Source organism: Callithrix jacchus, chromosome 12, assembly GCF_049354715.1.
Source record: "Callithrix jacchus isolate 240 chromosome 12, calJac240_pri, whole genome shotgun sequence".
Lineage (NCBI taxonomy): Eukaryota > Metazoa > Chordata > Mammalia > Primates > Cebidae > Callithrix > Callithrix jacchus.
Window position 1 is genome coordinate 56,283,749 of NC_133513.1, and position 19,991 is coordinate 56,303,739.

General features: G+C 48.5%; 1 protein-coding gene across 1 annotated transcript; it reads right to left on the minus strand.

Annotated features, from left to right (window-relative positions):
• Positions 1-8,379: 8,379 nt before the first annotated feature.
• PLAU (plasminogen activator, urokinase) lies at positions 8,380-14,653 on the minus strand. Its single transcript, XM_002756216.6, has 11 exons — positions 14,566-14,653; positions 14,208-14,295; positions 13,757-13,781; positions 13,505-13,612; positions 12,699-12,873; positions 12,417-12,508; positions 12,042-12,261; positions 11,672-11,820; positions 10,983-11,123; positions 10,500-10,648; positions 8,380-9,486 (listed from the first exon to the last, which is right to left on the minus strand). The coding sequence occupies exons 2-11, from the start codon at positions 14,262-14,264 to the stop codon at positions 9,310-9,312; spliced, it is 1,293 nt and encodes a 430-aa protein (XP_002756262.3). The 5' UTR covers positions 14,265-14,295; positions 14,566-14,653; the 3' UTR covers positions 8,380-9,309.
• Between the last annotated feature and the right edge of the window lie 5,338 nt (positions 14,654-19,991).

Consider the following 19,991-nt stretch of genomic DNA (forward strand, 5'->3'; position numbering starts at 1 on the left):
TCAGTCCAGGAGACAGAAAAGGCAGAGGAAAGTATTCAAAGAGGTCTTGACTTGAGGGGACTTTCAGAGAAAGACTTCTGGTGAGCTCACTGCTAGAAAAACTGGCAAAATTCTAGTAACTCTCTATGGTCAAGGATGTTGTCAAATTCCAGTGGGGTATAGAAGTAACTTGATCAATAGCTATTAACTTCACAGATATGTCCGGTTCCAATGGGACTCAAGGGCTTAGAGCTTACCTGGCAGAATCTCTCAGCCTGTGGTGGTGAGGAGTATGTAGGTGTAGTGAGGAATCAGAGAAAATTTGAAGCTGGAGCTGACACTTGTTACGGATATCTATCTATCTACATGTATATATAGATATCTATCTATATATGCATATAGATAGATAACTACATAGATAGATATGTAGATAGATAGATAGATAGATATAGATATTTAGAAATAAGGTCTCACTATGTTGCCAGGCTGGTCTTGAACTCCTGGCCTCAAACAATCCTCACTACTGAGCCTCCCAAGTAGGTGGGATTACAGGTGTGCACCACATGGCTGGCTTCACCAAGACAATTAAAGGGAAAAGCCAAGCTGGAGCTACAGAGTCCTCCCTTCAAAGGCACTAAACCCAGCTTGTACAATGCTCTGGAGAGAGAGCTAAAAAGGCAGTAGGGTGAGGATGGGAAGAACCAGGTGAGGTAGAAAGTCATTTTCTTCCCTTTGTATGAAGAGGGAATGAGAAATTAAGGGCAACTGGAGAAAACAGGGAAGCAGAGACTGGACTGGGAAGCCCACCAGCTGGAGTCCTTACAAAATCTGCTCCTTCCCCACACCCTCGTGGCAGAACTTGGTGATGTGCTAAGGGCATGTGATCTGTTGAAACACCAGAAGTCACATTTTTAGGAAGTTAGAAGGCAGATGGCTAGATCAAGCATCTGCTGATCTCCTTATAGTGGGCCTATCCACTAACTCACTGCCAGTGCATCATAGGACAGGAGGTTTGGGAGAAATTCCCAGTGTTAGAACCATAGTCATGGAGCTGAGCAGACTTGAGGTATTTAGGAAACAAGCATCAGCCCGTGGGGTCTTGGTTATTAGCACTGCGTGGTGACTATGGTGCTAGGAAAGTTCTCCAATTGGATGGACAGAGTCAGGGAGGTCATTCGCAGGGCTAGCTGCCCTGAGGTCCTGATCCCCAAAGTTCTACAAGTGGTAACTGTAGCTTAGTCAGCTACTTACCACAAATCACATATAGTGGAGCCTCAGTTTCTCACCTGTAAAATTATACTGTTACCTTATCTGTCCAAAGTCAGGAGACTATACCAAGTGATATCTCCTTCTCTTCCCGCCCCCAGCCAGGCACCAAGTCTATTCTATCTCCACCAGCCTCCCACATCTGTCTCCTCTGCTCTTATCCCGCTTCCATAGCCCTGGCTCAGACACTCTTCAGCTCCTACTGCACTGTGTAGTCTCACCCAGGCCCAAGAATCTTTCTTTGATCAATTTTTTACACTGCTCCAAAATCATTAACAATTCCACATCACAAGAAAGTTCAAAGTCCTTCATGTGGCAGGCAGAGTCCTCTAGGCCCAAAGGTGTCAGCTCTTGCCAATCCCTCCCGTCAAATCACTTCAATGCCAGCCCCTATCCCAGCTGCTGGAACCACCTGCAGTCCCTCGGGTGCCCTGGGCTTCCTCCCTCCTCTTCACATTTTGCAGTTTCCTCTGCTCAGAGAAGCATTTCTTCCTCCTGTATTTGCCCTTCAAGATTTTCCCCAAGGTCACCTCCTCCACCTTGCTGTCTTAGCCCTCCCTCCCCACCTTGTACATCTTCCTCACCCTGTACTCTACACATTCGCAATGTGTCTCTTTCCCAACTTGGCCCTTATCTCACTGGGGTTGAGACTGGGGCTCAACTTGGGGCAGGTTGACTTTGAGATGCCCTGTGAGTGACAATCAAAAGAGGGTGTCAAGTAGACAACAGAATATAAGAGTCTGGAGTGCAGAGGAGAGGTCTGACTGGAGATCAGCTTTGTGAGTCATCTGTTTATTGGTGATCACTTAAGCCTGGGTGCTAATGAGATCCTGAGGGAGAAAGCTTAGGGTGGGAATAGGACGTGTAGGATCAGGCTTTGGGAAACCTAACACTTAAGACCAAGTAAAAGAGGTTGAGATTACAAAGGAAATCCAAGAAGCCAGAGATGTTAACAATGGATGTGGAATGTTATGAAAGTATTTTACATTTGTAACTAGTTTTACAATTGAATAAAAATGTTTAAAGAGCCAAACGTTTTATGGCTTCTAGAACTTAATTCACTTTCTGGACTTTGAAAAATAATACCTGAGGGCAAGAGATGACATACAAAATATTTAACTAGCAAGATACTCCAGTAGGGCACTTTCATCTGAGCCAGCTGGAGGAGAGAGGCTCTCAGAGGCCTTTGCTGTGCCACAGGCATTAATCCTTTGGTTGCTGGATCATGAAGAAGTGGAGAGAGGCTGATGGCAGGGGCCACGTGAAGAGGATCTCATCTGTTTAGTCATTGAGGAGAACCGGTGCCTGCTGCTAAGAATCAGTCCTGCCACAGGATCCTCACCAGCTGGATCTCACCAGCTCCTTCCCCACCATCTCCACCTGCTCATTGCCCCCAGACTTCTCCATCACAATGGACTCCTCATTTCCTGAGAACACCTTGTCTTTTCATGACTCTAGGAGCTTTCCTTTGCCTACAATTCTTTCTCCTAGTTTGGCAAATTTGTGTGTATATTTGAAGGTCCAGGTAAAATATCACCTCTTCTGTAAAGTCATCATTGACTTCCCCAGGCACAATCAGTTGCTTCTTTGATATCGTTCCACGCATTATATGCAGACTTAGTATAGCACTTTGCAAAGTTGTGAGCTCCTTGAGGACTAGGACTGTCTCATTTGTGTCTAAAAGAATGTCCTGTGTGTGGGTACTTTAAATAAATGACAAAGGGGGCCGAACGCCTCTAATCAGACCAGCCTGGCCAACCTGGTGAAACCCTGTATCTACTAAAAATACAAAAAACTTAGCTGGGTATGGTGGCTGGCACCTATAATCCCAGCTACTCAGGAGGCTGAGGCAGGAGAATTGCTTGAACCTGGGAGGCAGAGGTTGCAGTGAACTGAGATCGCACCACTGCATTCCAGCCCGGAGGGCTGTGCAAGACTCAGTCTCAAAAAAAAAAAAAAAAAAAAAAAAAGGCAAAGGTTGTTGAATGAATCTCAATGTGATTGCAAGCTCAAAAAGAGACCTAGAACATCTTTTTTGTTTTGTTTTGTTTTGTTTTTTGAGATTGGGCCTCTCTATGTTGCCCAGGCTAGTCTGGAACTCCTGAACTCAAAGGATCCTCCTGCTTTGGCCTCCCAAAGTACTGGAATTTATAGTTGTGAGCCACTGCACCTCGCCTAGACCATCTTTTCCCTCAATTTGTTATTTAAAACTCAGCAATCTCACTGACACCTGCTATAACATGGATAAAACTTGAAAAAGTCATTTGAAGTGAAAGAGGCCAGTCACAAAGAACCATATATTATAGGATTCTATTAATATAAAATGCCCAAATTTAGCAAACCCATAGAGATGACAGAAAGTAAATTAGTGATTGCCTGGGGCTGAGGGGTTGGAAAGAAAAAGGGAGTGATTGCTAGTGGGTACAGGATTTCTTTGTGAGGTGATGAAGTGTTCTAAAATTGATTGTGATGTTTCACAACTCGGTGAATGTACCAGAAATCATTGTGTTGTACACTTTAAATGGTGCCAGACGTGGTGGTGTGAGCCTGTAATCCCAGCTACTCAGGAGGCTGAGGAGGGAGGATCACTCTGGCCTAGGAGTTTGAGATTAGCCTGGGCAACAGAGCAAGACCCTGTCTCTAGAAAAGAAAAAGAATAAATGGGTAAATTATATGCTACATGAATTTACTTCAATATAACTTATTCTTTTTTCTTTAGAGACAGGGTCTTGCTCTGTCGCTCAGGCTGGAGTGCAGTAGTGCAATCATAGCTCACTGCAGCCTCGACCTCCTGGTCTCAAGCAATCCTCCCATCTAGGCCTCCCAAAGTATTAAGATTACAGATGCGAGCCATTGCACCTGGCCCAGAACTGATAATTTAAAAACGCCTCAGGCTGGGCACAGTAGCTCATGCCTGTAATCCCAGCATTTTGGGAGGCTGAGGCAGGTGGATCACCTGAGATCAGGAGTTTGAGACCAGCCTGGCCAACATGGCAAAACCCCATCTCTACGAAAAGTCCAAAAATTAGCCAGGCGTGGTGGCAGGCACCTGTAATCCCACCTACTCGGGAGGCTGAGGCAGGAGAATTGCTTGAACCCAGGAGGTGAAGGTTGCAGTGATACAAGACCACGTCATTGCACTCCAGCCTGGGCAACAGAGTGAGACTCCATCTCAAAAAACAAACAAATTAAAAAAACACCTCAGCAACTCCTCTTACTCCATCTAATTGAAAGGGAAGGCTTAAGTGTTTCCTGCCAGGGAGGAAGGTGGATGCAATGGGAGTGAGTATGGACGAGTATATATGCAGGGGTGCAGCTGCTGCTGGCTGCTGGCTTGGGAAAGATAGGCCATACGTGGAAAGCAGGCTGAGTTCTGTTAATATAACGGGCTGAGAATACTTCAGAAAGAGGGGTTCTGTGAAAACAGAAACTACTCCAGTGAAACCAGATTTCAGCAGAAAGCCTGAGGTTCCCGTGAGAACAGTGAACTTTGATTTTGAAACTGGTGGCTGAGTGTGGTCTCCTCACCCGGTCTGGGAATCTTCTAGGAGGAAAAAAATGTTATCTAAGAGAGGATTGAAATTCTGATAGACGTTGCCTAGACACACAGCATCCATGAAGTAGGAAGCTTGAAAGGGGGCTGCTCTCCTTTTCCCCTATTTGGACCCTCCTGAGAAGTGATAGATCCCATTGTTGGAGCCGGCTGCCTGGGTTCCAACCCTGACTCTGCATTTGGAGCTGCATTGCCTCATGCAAGTCACTCAATCTGTCTGTGCCTCCATTTTCTCTACTGTTAAATGGGGCTAATGATATTACCTTCCTCATAGGATTGTTGGGAGGATTAACTCAGACAACACACGAAGAATTTAGCAAAGTGTTCGTTGGGCTCAGTGGCTCACACCTGTAATCCCAGGACTTTGGGAGGCTGAGGCAGGTGGATCACTTGAGGTTAGGAGTTCAAGACCAACCTGGCCAACATGGTGAAACCCTGTCTCTACTGAAAGTACAAAAATTAGCCAGGCATGGTAGCACATGCCTGTAATCCCAGCTACTCAGGAGACTGAGGCAGGAGAATTGCTAGAACCTGGGAGGCAGAGGTTGCACAGTGAGCCAAGGTCAAGCCACTACATTCCAGCCTGGGTGACAGAGCAAGACACCATCTCAAAAAAAAAAAAGAATCTAGAGCGATGAAACTGGTTTCTGGAGAAGTGGCTGATGCCTGCTAGCCTAGGGTGAGATCTAATATTAGGGAAAGAGACAGCAGCTGGCTGGGGGTCAGGATGTTGGCTGAGAAATGGCCTGAAGATTGTTAACAGCATCATTGCTTAACCCTGCCAGTGGGGCTCATACTTCCTGTTTTCAGTATCTCTGAGCCCTGATGCTGGCTGCTCAAGTTTGAACAAGATCTTTCTTAGCCCTTGAGAGGAATGCAGAGCTGAGCAGCCACTCTGCCTGGGTGGCTTCCTACCAAGTTTCCAGTCCTACAAAGCAGTGCAGTTCTAAGGTGGGAGAAGGGAGAGGGCTCCCATCTGATCTGATGCTACAAGAATTTACTTAGCTTCGTAATAATAACCACTGTTTGTATGCTTTTATTAGATCCCAGTATTATGCTAAGGGACTTATGAACTCAGGATTCCTTTTTTTTTGAGATGGAATCTTGCTCTGTTGCTCAGGCTGGAGTGCAGTGGCGTGATCTCAACTCAATGCACCTCCTGGGTACAAGTAATTCTCCTGCCTCAGCCTCCTGAGTAGCTGGGATTACATGAGACTGCCACCATGCCCAGCTAGTTTTTAAATTTTTTTTCTTTTAATAGAGATGGAGTTTCACCTTGTTGGTCAGGCTGGTCTTAAACTCTTAACCTCAGGTGACCCACCCTCCTAAACCTCACAAAGTGCCAGGATTACAGGCATGAGCCACCACACTGGGCCTTCATGAATCCCAAATCCTTTTAACAACCCAGGGAGGTAGATTATATCATCTCTTTTGTACAGATGAGGAAACTGAGGTGCAGAAAGGCTGATAATCTTTCCCAAGTCACATAGCTAGTGTTAGATTCTAGTTCAGGCCACCAGACTCCAAAATCCATGCTCTAAACCACTGCACCACCCTGTGTAAAACAGCATGCTAAATTATAGGGATCGAAAGCCGAATACTAATCCCAGCACTTTCAGAGGCTGAGGCAGGCAGATCACCTGAGGTCGTGAGTTCGAGAGCAGCTGGCTAACATGGTGAAACCCTATCTCTACCAAAAACACAAAAAGTAGCTGGGCTATGGTGGTGTGTGCTTATAATCCCAGCTACTTGGGAGGCTGAGGCAGGAGAATCACTTGAACCCAGGAGGCGGAGGTTGCAGCGAGCCAAGATCACACCACTGCACTCGAGCCTGGGCAACAGAGTGAGATCCTATCTCAAAAAAAGGAAAAAGCTGAATACTTGGAGTTCTTGCCCTCTAGGGAAACACAGTCCAGAAAGCCTCTAACCAGGAAATCCAGGAGACCTTGTGTCCGCAAACCCCACTTAGAAAACTGGCTGTTCATGCAGAGAACTCATGCTGACCATATCTTGAATTTTCTGGGCCCTTCATATATTCTGACCAATTGTCCCCACTCAGTGGTACATGTCAATAACACCCAGAGAGCTTTTCTAAAACCATGAGACCTGGTGCTAGCCCTGACCTGAATCATAATCTCTACAGGTGGAGTGTAGGTGTGCATATTTTAAAAGGTCCTCAGGTGACTCGATTAAAAAATACTGCCCAAACCCATTAACACAGCTTGGAAATTCTAATTCTTGACACCCAATTATCTCCCAACCTGCTTTTTACACCCCAGTTTTTCAGAGCTTGATGTTTGGTTCAAAATATATGGTCACTCACATTAGGACATCATCCAGCTTTGAGATTCTGGGCCCCTTAATCATAGGCATAGAAATGGCTGGTGACAAGCTCCCTTAACACACTGAGAAAATTCCAGCATCAGCCCCACACAGATGATGGGAAATTATGTTTCCTGAATGCCACAGACTCAAGGTGGCATTCTGGATAAGAAATTTTCCTTCATTTCTATCTTTCTCTTTCTTTTCTTTTCTTTCTTTCTTTCTCTTTTTTTCTTTTTCCTTCCTTCCTTTCTTTCCTTCCTCCTTTTTTTTTTTTTTTTTTTTTGAGGCAATGTCTTGCTCTGTTGCCCAGGCTGGAATGCAGTGGTGCTATTTCAGCTCACTGCAGCCTCTTACTCCCAGGTTCAAATGATTCTCCTGTCAGCCTCCCAAGCAGCTGGGATTACAGGCGCTCACCACCACACCTGGCTAATTTTTTGCATTTTTAGTAGAGAGGGGGTTTCACAATGTTGGCCAGGTTGATCTCGAGCTCCTGACCTCAGTCTCTGTGCACCTCAGCCTCCAAAAGTGCTGGGATTCCAGGTGTGAGCCACTACACCTGGCCAACAATTTTTACTTACAAGTTGTCTTTTTTTTTTTAAACAGGGTCTTGCTCTGTCACCTAGGCTGGAGTGTAGTGGCACAATCATAGCTAACCGTAACCTTTAACTCCCTGGCTCATGATCCTCCTGCTTCAGCTCCCAAGTAGCTAGGACTACAGGCATATGCTACCACACTTGGCTAATTTTTTTATTTTTTGCAGAGACAGGGTCTCACTAAGTTGTCGAGGCTGGTCTGAAACGCCTGGGCTCAAGCGATTCTCCTACCTCAGCCTCTCGAAATGTTAGGATTTACAGACAGGAGCCACTGCACTTGGCCACAGGTATTCTTCTTGGTTGAGGTCAGCTCAAGGGTCACTGGGAGCAGAGTGAAGAGAATGTTGTGAACTTAATCCTAAAGAAGACCACCATGTACAGCTGTACAAGATGTGTACTGCACAAAAGCATCAGACTAAGGAGGCAATTGGGAGCTGACACTACTTACACAGCCATAGGATTGTGGTTTGGGGCAACTTAGTATACCTTATGTGCTGTGGAGGCCCTGCCCTACAGCCCTCCTAACCTCTACCTCCCAAAGCTCCATTAAGTCCAGAGATGCAGAGCCCTAAGAGACTCTGGAATGCAGTCCACCTTTGTTATTTTCTCCTTTTTATGCGCTCCAACTCCCACCCATACAAGCACCAGGGAGAAGCCAAAGTCTTCAGAAAAATCACATTTTATTGATCACTTTTATTTAAAATTACAAAAATATAAATAAAAATAGTGAAATATAATTATAAATATTCAGTGTATAGGAATGGTCCTCACCCCACCCAGTGAGGATTGGATGAACTCAGCTAAAAGGAAAGAATAACTGGCCAAGAAAGGGGCATCTATGTGAAAATAAAACTGAGGCAGTGCTGGTCACAGGTCACGCTGCAGAAAAACACATTCCCAGGCACTATTATGTGGGGGACCCAAGATGCTCCAGGAGTGACCTATAACCTCTCCAGACAGACCACTCTGTATGGCATCACAGTCCAAACAGTTTAAGGAAATATCTAGTCTTGCAATCAGACACCAGCTCTTACTCACACTTATACTCACAGCCCACACACGAGTGTGTAAACATACACACACATACATATTTCCTGATACATTCATGGAATGTCAGAGCCCTGCCCTGAAGTCATTAGTGTCTCTGCTCCCCAAACCTCTGCTCCCACATTGGCTAAGCTCCCTCAAGAGACTTCAGCTGTTATACTTCCTAATTGAGAAATTACTCATTTCTCAACCATAGGCCTCATGAATGCCCACCGCTAGGGGAGCTGGCTCCCCCTCCACCCACGCACAGGAGATGCCCTCTTTAACTCCTGCAGGCTTCAGTCCAGAAAAAGACAAGCTGCTGGTCAGTAACATCTTGATTCAGGACCACCCCTCCATCCTGGCCAGAGGGGTCTGGGCAACCAGCACCCAGGCCTGTGCCTGAGGGTAAAGCTATTGTCGCTCACCCTGGTGGGCGGCACAGGCAAATCTATCAGTGCAGAGCCTATCTTCCCAGTCTCTTCTTACAGCTGATGGAGATGATTCTACTGCAAAAATGATGGCCAGCAAGAAAGCGGGTGGTGCCCGTTTCCTCCCTGGGGACCCTCAGACGGCTGGGCCATTCTCTTCCTTGGTATGCCTGCGGATCCAGGGCAAGAAGCGTGAGACCCTCGTGTAGACGCCTGGCTTGTCCTTCAGGGCACATCCACGGCCCCAGCTCACAATTCCAGTCAGAGTCATGTGGCCTTGGATGGAGCAGATAAGGGGTCCCCCCGAGTCTCCCTGTGAAGCCAAAGACACAAAAGATGAGCCCTGGAGAAGTGAGGAGGGGGTTTCTGATCCCACTACCCAACCATACCTGAGAGAGGGAAGAGTTTCCCAGAGTCAAAGTCCTTAGTGACTTTTCATTTTCTTTCTTTCTTTTGGACAGAGTCCCACTCTGTTGCCTAGGATGGGGTGCAACGGCGCAACCTCAGCTCACTGCAACCTCTGCCTCCCGGGCTCATGTGATTCTCTTGTCTCAGCTCCTGAGTAGCTGGGATTCCAGGCATGCACCATCACACCCAGCTAATTTTTTTTTTTTTTTTTTTTTTTTGTATTTTTAGTAGAGACGGAGTTTCACCATGTTGGCTAGGCTGGTCTCAAACTCCTGACTTCAAGTAATCCACCCACCTCAGCCTCCCAAAATGCTGAATTACAGGCATGAGCCTCTGTGCCCAGCCCAGCCCCATTTTCTACCACATTGAGTTTAAAATCCCCTGCTCTGCTTTTAAAACCCTGTGCTGCTATTCCATCCACAATCCCAGACCCTACTTCTCCTTCCCACCCGCAATATGCCAGCCTCCTTCTCAGTTTTGTATTTTTCAACTGAAACACCTTCCTTTCTTCCCTCTGTATCTTCAAATGTCTATCAAGTCACATTTCCTTTAAAGCCTCTCCTCCCTGACCCTCAGGTCGACACTCACCTCCCTCTCCTGAACACCTGATCATTTACAGTTCACAGCGCACCCTGGGCACTGAGTTACAAATTTTTTACTGTTTCCTCTTTCTAGGATCTCATGTTCCCTAGGCTGATGTGACTATCAAAGAGCTGGGATTTGTTTGGTAATGTTTGGTAAACACGTGGCAATGTTTGGTAAACACATAAGGACTGGTTTAAAACCTCAAAGACCTGAGCTCCTGATTCTGGCTATTTAGGGCTTTGGCTAGAGAGAGATACCCCAAAGCTGACGGGACAAGCCCAGGAGCTCTTAGGAGATATGGAAGAGATGGAGAGAGATGCTTGAAATTCTCACCTGGCAGGAATCTGTTTCCCACTGCGGGTCGGCAGCACATAGCATTTTGGTGGTGACTTCAGAGCCATAGTAGTTGGGCTGTTGACACTCCTGGTGGGAAACCAGCTTCACAACAGTCATTTTCAGCTGCTCTGGATAGAAATAGTCGGCTAGGTGGAAGAAACAGGAAGGCAATTGCATTAAGATTTATCTGTCCACTGGGAATCTGCCAGGGAGGGGAACCAAAAAGTAGCTCTACCAGGGAAGGCCCTTATTCTTTTCCACGCAAATCTGAGCCTTTACTTCACCTATAACCCCCACCATCTCTTTACCTTTGCAGCTCATGACTCCCTAAGCAACACTCCTCATCCATCCCTGGACCCATCTGCCACTTCCTAAATGCTCCCATCTCTAACTCTGCAGTCTTCCCTTGATCATGCTGGGCTCACTTTCAGGTCAAAACACTCCCCGGGACCTCCTAAGTCAGTCCCAAATGTTACTTACTAGTATTCTCTTTTCCAAATCCAGTGATCTCACAGCTTGTGCCAAAACGGGCATCGTTAAGCATCGGGGGCAGGCAGATGGTCTGTATGGTGCGGGATGGCTGCGCACACTTGCCCTCCTTGGAACGGATCTTCAGCAAGGCTAGGGGAGAAGAGAGAGTCAGAGGAGAAAGATCCGTACTGGTTAGGCGGTCCCTATCTGTCCCCTCCAAATGCTGAGGAAGTAGCTATGTCCATTCCTAGTTCAGTCATCCAGGAAAGTCTGCTGGTCGCTTGTCACCTGGAAACCTCGCCTGCCCCATGCAAGGGCTTTGTTGTACAGGTTGTTTCCTGCAAAAAGTCCCAGCTGAGGTAGGTAGGCTGAAATCCAGCCCAAGGCTCCATTCTCCAAGTTCTATATCCTAGCACAGACAGAGGCTGCTTCTCACAAAGGAAGGGTCATCTTTTTCTAATTCACATGAACAGGGCATTCCCAGCCCAAGCCATATACCCCATAGAAGCTACTAGTTGGGGAAATTCAGGGTCTCTCCAGAGGAACACAGGGCCCCTCAGACTTCCTGGAATTCTTCCTGTCACTCCCTTTGTCATGTAAATCAGGGCTTCAAGGTCCCCCACCAGTTTCAACCTCAGCTCCTGTCTCTCTCCTGTCCCACTCTCCCCAAGCCATCATGGCTATGGCAGTCACCTCACCAATGTCATTGTGGTGAGCAAGCGTGTCAGCACTGTAGCCCTCATGTAGGATGAGGTTTTCCACATCAAACCGCATCTCCCCTGGAGTGTTGGAGTTAAGCCTTGAGCGACCCAGGTAGACGATGAAGTCCTCCTTCACTGCGTGATTACTGTGGGAGAAGAAATCGTCAGACAGTCTCATCCCATGAAATCCTGCTGCTTCTTCCTTCCCTCCCTAGAGGCCTCAAAGCAAGACTTGTCCCCAAGGTCAAGGGCTGCATGGTAAGGGGCTGATGAGAGAGAATTGAGGGGGATCCCCTTGCTGGGAAGGAGAAAGGGTTGTGCTTGGGGTGGGGCAGAAGAGTCAGAGAGGGGAGACCCAGAGCCATACATGAAGCAGTGTGTGGCGCTGACCACCCAGCAAGGGCTGATGAGGCTGCCTCCGCACAGATAGGTGACAGAGCCCCCCCGGTGCTGCCTGTAGATGGCCGCAAACCAGGGCTGGTTCTCGATGGTGGTGTATTCTCCGCCAATAATCTTAAAGCGGGGAGTCAGAGGCTTCTGGCCACACTGAAACTCTAATTCTGCTGGAGGAGAGGAGGGCTTTTTTCCTAGAGGACAAACAGAGGGATGTCTTGGGGAGGCAGGTAGGAGTAGGCATCCCTCTCAGGCAGCACCCCCTCCTTCGCCCTTCTGTGATGGAATAAGGGGACATGTGAGTTTGTCCCCTTCCACCCCACTGTCATCAGCAGGTAGTGACACTCACCATCTGCGCAGTTGTGCACCGTGCACTCTTGGACAAGCTGCTTTAGGCCGACCTGCACGTAGCACCAGGGTCGCCTCCGGTTGTCCGGGTTCCTGGCAACACAGAGAGAAAGGGGATGTCATTCCAACCCAGAGGACCTTCCCTGCCTCCTCCCCTCAGGGAAGACTCAACCAGAGGCTGCACTTCTTTCGCTACAGCTGGCTATCTGGGAGAAGGGGATGGTAACAAGGGTTTCTGGGAAGCTGTGGGGAGGGCTCTTGGTCCTCCTGGCCCCCACCTCACCTGCAGTAATTGTGTTTCCCCAGGCCCAGCTGAAGAGCATCAGATCTGTGGGCATGGTATGTTTGCTGAAGAACAGCAGCAGAGTTCCAGGACAGGCAGGACCGGCCCATGATGTCGGTTTTGGCCTTTCCTCGGTAAAAGTGACCATTCCCCTCATAGCAGGTTTTTGAGTTATCTACAAGAGAATGTGAGAATGAGTGAAAATGAGAGAATATGGAAAAAGAGAAGGAAGTTCCAATTTTTTTTTTTCCTTTTTTTCTCTTTTTTGAGATGGAGTCTTGCTCTGTCGCCCAGGCTGGAATGCAGTGGCGCGATCTCGGCTCACTGCAACCTCTGCCTCCTGGATTCAAGCAATTCTCCTGCCTCAGCCTCCCAAGTAGCTGGGACTATAGGCGTCTCTCACTACGCTCAGCTAATTTTTGCATTTTTAGTAGAGACAGGGTTTCACCATGTTGACCAGGCCGGTCTTGAACTCCTAACCTCAAATGATCCACCCAGCTTGGTCTCCCAAAGTGCTGGAATTACAGGCATAAGCCACCATGCCCAGCCGCCAATGGACATTTTAAAGATGATGTGGTTTCAGACCTGCCAAAAGCCTGGACAGGGTCTCCTTCCATCACCACCTTACATTTGAGCAGCCACTACTTCATGAGTATATGTGTTTATGCTTGTCACATAGAGATGAAGATGTCATCCACCCCATCTCCAGCTCCTAACTCCTGCCTGCTCTTGCCTCCCACCCACTCCTCCATGTCCCTAAATTTCTGGCACCCCCTCCCTCCCAGTTGCAGTGGAGATCCCCATACCTATCTCACAGTGCAGCCCTCCGAATTTCTTTGGGCAGTTGCACCAGCGAGTGTTAGAGAAGTACTTGCTGGACACACATGTTCCTCCGTTTAGACAGTCACAGTTCGCTGGAGAGAACGAAGGTGGGGTAAGTGAGGGGGAGTGGAGGTGGTAAGGGTGGGGGTAGCCTTGCAGCAGGGGCAGGGAGGGGATGCCCCCGAAGCTTTCCCAAGATGTCTGTGCAGCCATCTGTTGTAGGGGTGGATACTCACATGGAACTTGATGTTCACGGCGGCCCTGAAAGAGATTGGGGAGGAGGCTTCACCAAAGGTCCCATGCTCCCGGGACTCCCGGGACTCCAGGGTGAGGATAAACTAGCCCCAATCCCAAAACCCACTCTTCCTTCCCTCTCCCTCTCGCCTCACCCTGTTCATATCTAGTTCTCAAATGGAAGATCATGGGTTTCCAGCAAGGAAAAATGGATTGAACCAACTAAGCTTCATCTACCAGGTGCCTGCGGGCTGGGGCAGTCCTAGCGGCCTCTTCCTCCCTTTCCTGCCAGTGCGAACCCCCGTGGTACTCAAGCCTCCGCCGCCACCCTGTCCCATTTCCTGGGGAAAGCCTGGCCCTGCTGTGGATGGAATCCGGAGGACCCCAGCTCCTCTCCCCTCGTGCTGATCAGATGTCCCCAGGCAGCATCAGTCAAAGGAAGGGAGCACTCACTTTGGAGTCGCTCACGATCAGGACACAGAGGAGCAGGCGCACCAGCAGGGTTCTCATGGTGGCAAGATCGGGGCGCTAGAAGGCGGCTCTGCAAGGGAAGGAGAAGTCAGGACAAGAGGCGGAGGAGCAGGAAGGCTGGCCGGGCGGGCGACTGCAATGCAGGGGAGGTGCCCGCGGTGACCAGGCTCCCCAGCCCCGGCTGGCTCTCTTCCCTCTGGGCTCCGGGCTCCCGGGCAGCCAGGACCCGCACCCGCAGAAGACGCCCAGGACCGAGCGCGGTGACTCGATGTAGCCGCCAGGCTCCGGAGCTGGGGCTGCCGCGCATCCGGCCCGGGGCTCTCGCGATCGCGGCACTCACCGGTGGATGCGGCGGGAGGGTGAGGGCCGGTGCTGCGGGGACAGGTGGGCCCTGGGCCGGGCTCGGGGACTGCGGTCTCCGCGCTGTTACGCGGCTCGCGGCGCCTGCTCTATATCAGGGCCTGCCCTGGCCCCGCCCCGCCCGCTTTCGTCCTCCTCCCAGCCCTCACCCGCCCTGAAGCGTGCAGTGACCTGGGGGACCCCGCGTGCTTCCGAAACGCTCACAAAGATCTGGAGGCAGCACGGTCTCCAGCGGAGAGGACTCAACAAAGTCTGGACTGAGGAATCGAGAGGCTCGTGAATTCTCGGTTCTTCCTCCCTTGCATCTGGCCCGGAGCCCGCCTCAGTGCAAGGGGTCCCCAAATTGCAGAGAGGAGAGAGGGCCACGGGAGACTCTCTCCCTCGCCTAGCTCTGAAGCCTCCTGGGGTCCCCTAATCAGTTCTTCTCCAACCTCTCCCCGCTGGGCCCCAACTTGCCTAAGAGTGCTTCAGACCCCCTTGTCTGCGCTGATGGAGCTGTGAAATCTTCATCAGCGCGACAAATGTACGAGACATACTCTCCCAGAAACAGACACGAAAACCCCTGGCCAGAGGGGCTGCCTCTGTGCCTCTGTCCAGCGGCAGTCCCCAGATATCACCAACACAACCAGTGGATGGAACAAAGCCGGGCTTATTGCTTTCCACAGTAAGGGCCTTCTGATGGTGCTATCAAAGGAGGAAACGCGAGGCCAGATTCTACTGAAAATATGCAGTTTCGTTTAAAGACAGTTTTTGACAGTAAGGGCTTGATAAGAATTGGATTAAGTGTCATGGTACGATGTTACAGGACTGTGGGAACAAAGTCCTAGAGCATAAACTGTTGGTGCTTCCTGTTGAAGTATTATTGGGTCTTTTGGGAAGTGGTTTTTGTTTTTTCGTTTTGTTTTGTTTTGAGATGTGGAGTTTTGCTCTTGTTGCCCAGGCCAGAGGGCAATGGCATGATCTCCATCTCGGCTCTCTGAAACCTCCTTCTCCCGGGTTTAAGCAGTTCTCCTGCCTCAGCCTCTTGAGTAGCTGGGATTACAGGTGCATGACACCGTCCCCAGATCATTTTGTATTGTTAGTAGAAACGGGGTTTCTCCATGTTGGTCAGGCTGGTCTCGAACTCCCAACCTCAGGTCATCCGCCTGCCTGGGCCTCCCAAAATGCTGGGATTGCAGGCGTGAGCCACTGTGCCTGGCTGGGAAGTTTTAATAATGAACAGTTCATTTATTTGTGTGGGCAAGAATAAAAGTAAAGACAATGGAAACATGTAGACAGTAAACTGTGGAGGTTCTGGAGGGTGTGGAAGTTCTGCTCTCACCTCTGAGTAGAGGAATTGGGAGAATGGAGGACAAAATAAGAGGAAGATTTCTTTTTCACTGCATGTCGTTTTACACTGTTTACATTGTTAAAAACACATCCTTGTATAGCCCACTCCAAAAAAATAATTACACATGTTTAAATGCATCTGTACTTAGTGTTTTACTTTGTCATAGAGCCTTGTTTATTCTATTCACATAGTAATAATTATTTCTCAAATAAAACTGGCCTCCAGAAAAACAGATCATGTGTAAATGACTCCACCCACCCTTCCTGCCTGAGGATAAGCGCACATTTGTGTATACACACACACACACACACACACACACACATCTCTGGGCACACTTGGAGGAGCATTCTGTGGTTCTGTCACCCTCATCTCTTTCCCCTTGTGTCAGAAACCAAGGCTTGGGATTATTTTGAACCCAGCAGGATTCGCTCTCTTGGTGGAGGGACAGGAGACTGAATCCCAGCAATCCACTAGGGGCCCACGCTTTGGTCCCTTTCCCAGCCCAGGCCTGCAGCATTTTGTTGCCTTGCAAATCTGGACCCTAGCTCTGGGTCCACTTGAGAGTGACAGAAGAAAGGCAGGAAGGGTAGGAAGGAGGAAGGCTCCTTTGCTCCACCCCAGCCAAGGGCTCAGGATGCCAACTGCTGGCTGGGGAAAGTGCAAGCAAGTTAGTCTCTCAGCTTTTGGGAGGCAGGTGACCCACTGTCTTCAGGAGAGACTTCTGTGCCTGTGAACTGCAAGCCTTCCAGGGGACAGACTGAGTCAGAGCTGCTGTAGGCCTCAGATCCAACCTTGCTACTTCCTCTACAAGACTGTGGTCAGTTCCATTTGGATTTGAGAACCCATTAATTGTAAATAAACGTGATCAAAATGTAAACAGAGATGTTGCAGCCTGAGGACTTACCCCGAAACTCCTAGGTTAGTTACCAGGAAATTCCCAGCAGCCCTCGTGATTCATGTTGCTCCCCTAGCAGCTCTCATGACTCCAGATTTACTTGGCTGGAGGCTGTCATGCTGATTGTTGAGAGCAGATGACTTCATTTCCTGCTGGACAAAGAGGTTTGGAGACCGTTAAGAAGCATGACACCTTTTCTCCCCCTCTTCCCTGCTGCCACCTCTTCACCTAGTGCCTCCAACTCTTCATAGAACTTCTTTATCCATGCGCTAATCTTTAGCACTCTCTGAAATCTTTGTGCATAGTGTGTGCAAGAATTGGTTCCTTTTTTTATTTTTTTATTTTTCTGTCCTTAGAGACAAGGTTTCACTGTGCTCCTGGGCTCAAGGGGTCCTCCTGCCTCATCTTTCCAAAGTGCTGGACTTAACAGGCAGGAGCCACTGTGCCTGGTACCTTTCAGTCATTTGAGGGCAAAGATCACATCTTAAATATATTTTTCTCTCCCTCAGCACTTGGTATGTGCCTTATTCATGTAGGTGTTTATTGCAACTGAATTAATGAATAAGTAGGAACAAGAGCTTTGGGGAACCCTGGAAATTTTCCTCCTCTTTTTTCTTGTCATTTAAAAAGTAGTACCAGCTTGTACTTTTTTTTTTTTTTTTTTTTTTTTGAGACAGAGTCTCACTCTATCACCCAAGCAAGAGTACAGTGACGTGATCATGGCTTACTGCAGCCTCCACTTCCCAGCTCAAGTGATCCTCCTGAGTAGCTGGGACTACAGGTATGTGTGAACACACCCAGACAATTTTTTTTTTTTAATATAGGGTCTCACTCTGATTACCCAGGCTGGAGTTCAGTGGCACAATTTTGGCTCACTGCAGCCTTGACCTCCCCAGGCTCAGGTGATCCTTCCACCTCAGACTCCCAAGTAGCTGGGACTACAGGCATATGCAACCATGCCCAGCTAATATTTTTGTATTTTTAGTAGAGACAAGGTTTTGCCATGTTTCCCAGGCTGGTCTTTAGCTCCTGGACTCAAGCAATCCACCTGCCTCAACCTCCCAAAGTGCTAGGATTATAGGCATGAGCCACTTTGCCCAGAGAATTTTTGTATTTATTGTAGAGACAGGGTCTCACTATGCTGTTCATGTTTATCTCAAACTCCTGAGTTCAAGCAGTCCATCTACTTCTGCCTCCCAAAGTGTTGGGATTATAGGCATGAGCCACTACTGGCATGTACCTTGTTTTGTTTTGTTTTTTGTTTTTTTGAGGCAGAGTTTTGCTCTTGTCACCCAAGGTGGAGTGCAATGGTGCAATCTTGGCTCACTGTGACCTCCACCTCCTGAGTTCAAGCGATTCTCCTGCCTCAGCCTCCTGAGTAGTTGGGATTACAGGCACCCGCTACCAGGCCCAGCTAATTTTTTTGTATTTTTAGTACAGACGTGGTTTAGTTAAACCCCGAACTGGGCTGGTCTCGAACTCCTGACCTCAGCTGATCCACCTGCCCCAGCCTCCCAAAGTGCTGGGATTACAGGCGTGAGCTACCGAGCAGGGCCCTATTTTTTATATTGTATTTCCATCTTGTGCTTAAAGGCACATTAATATAAACCATTTCTCTTTAAACTCATAACTGCCTTGTGATATAGACTGGTATTGTTGTTCCCATTTTGCAGATGTGGAAAATGAAGTACAGAGAAGATATATAGTTGATAAGTGGTAAAGCCAGCACTAAAACCCAGGTTTTCTGATCCTTATTCCCATGTGCTATACTTCACTGTCTCTATGAAAGACAGAACACTGTGAAGGGAGAGTTCAGTGAGCAAAAATGATCCAGCTCAGGGGAACCATCCTCCTGACTTTGGAGACCTCCTTCCAGAAAGACTGCTTGGACTATGGACTCTGAACTCTTAAGCTGCATCCACTGTAATACAACTTAGTTGCTTGCCTGAATTCCAAGAACTGCCTCTGTGGTCTAGGCTGTCTGAAATTTCTACTGAGAGTAAGAGAATAAGGAACTGAATGTGTATGATTTCATTCTTTTCCTGACTCCTGTAGTGAAGCCACCAACCCATGCCTCTGTGTCTCAAGGGAATGGAGCTCCTGAGTCAGATATGGCAACAGAGACTGATGGAGAAGCCCTCTTTCCAGGAGATTCTCATAAAAGGGAAGGCAGATGCCAGATGTGCAGAGAGGGGCAGAGTATCCAAACCTGGCCCTGAGACTAAGTCCAGGAAACTGGGCCCCTAAGGACTACTTTCTGACCCAAAAGGAAGTTCCCATGGAGTCATAGGATGCAGTCCTGTGTTACATAAGAAGAATGCTCAGCATGGCACTATAGAAAGACCACAGTGTCTAGCCTTGGGTCTGCTACACCCAAGTTGAATGATATTAGGCAAGTTGCTCAACTCTTTTTTTTTGAGATGGAATTTCACTCTTGTTGCCCAGGCTGGAGTGCACTGACATGATCTTAGCTCACTGCACCCTCCACCTTCCAGGTTCAAGCAATTCTCCTCCCTCAACCTCCCAAGTAACTGGGATTACAGCTTGAGGATTTACACTGAAACAGGTGTCCGCTACCATGCCCGGCTAATTTTGTATTTTTAGTAGAGATAGGGTTTCACCATGTTGGTCAGGCTGGTCTCGAACTCCTGACCTTAGGTAATCTGCCCACCTCAGCCTCCCAAAATGCTGAGATTATGCTGAACTCTTTTATCTAGTTCTCCCATCTGCAAAATGAAGCAACACCTGTCCAGCCTGCACCTCGCTCTGCAGATTGGCTGAGATCATGCTTGCATGTGAAAGTATTCATTCATTCCATATTTATCATGCACATACGGTGTGCAGGGCACAGTTCTGGATGCTAGACATAGGAGGATGAATTGTGTAAACTATGATTCCTACTTTGAGTGCCTGCCTCCCCTTCTTGACCATGGCTGGATTGGCTCAGAAAACCAAGTCGGGCTGGAGTCCATTCCAGGATTCCAGGCCAATGGGGATGCTGACTCCTTGGCCAGCAGTTCCCAGCAACTAGGCAGCTGGGCCCACAGCTGCATGTGCTGTTCACCCCCGCATTCCCTATGCTCACTCCTTCTCCCACTTCTCTGTGTCCCTGTGTGGCCTGAAGCACCTCTTTCCCTCCTACACATGAGGCAGACGGACTCCTCAACAGTTCTGGGAAGGA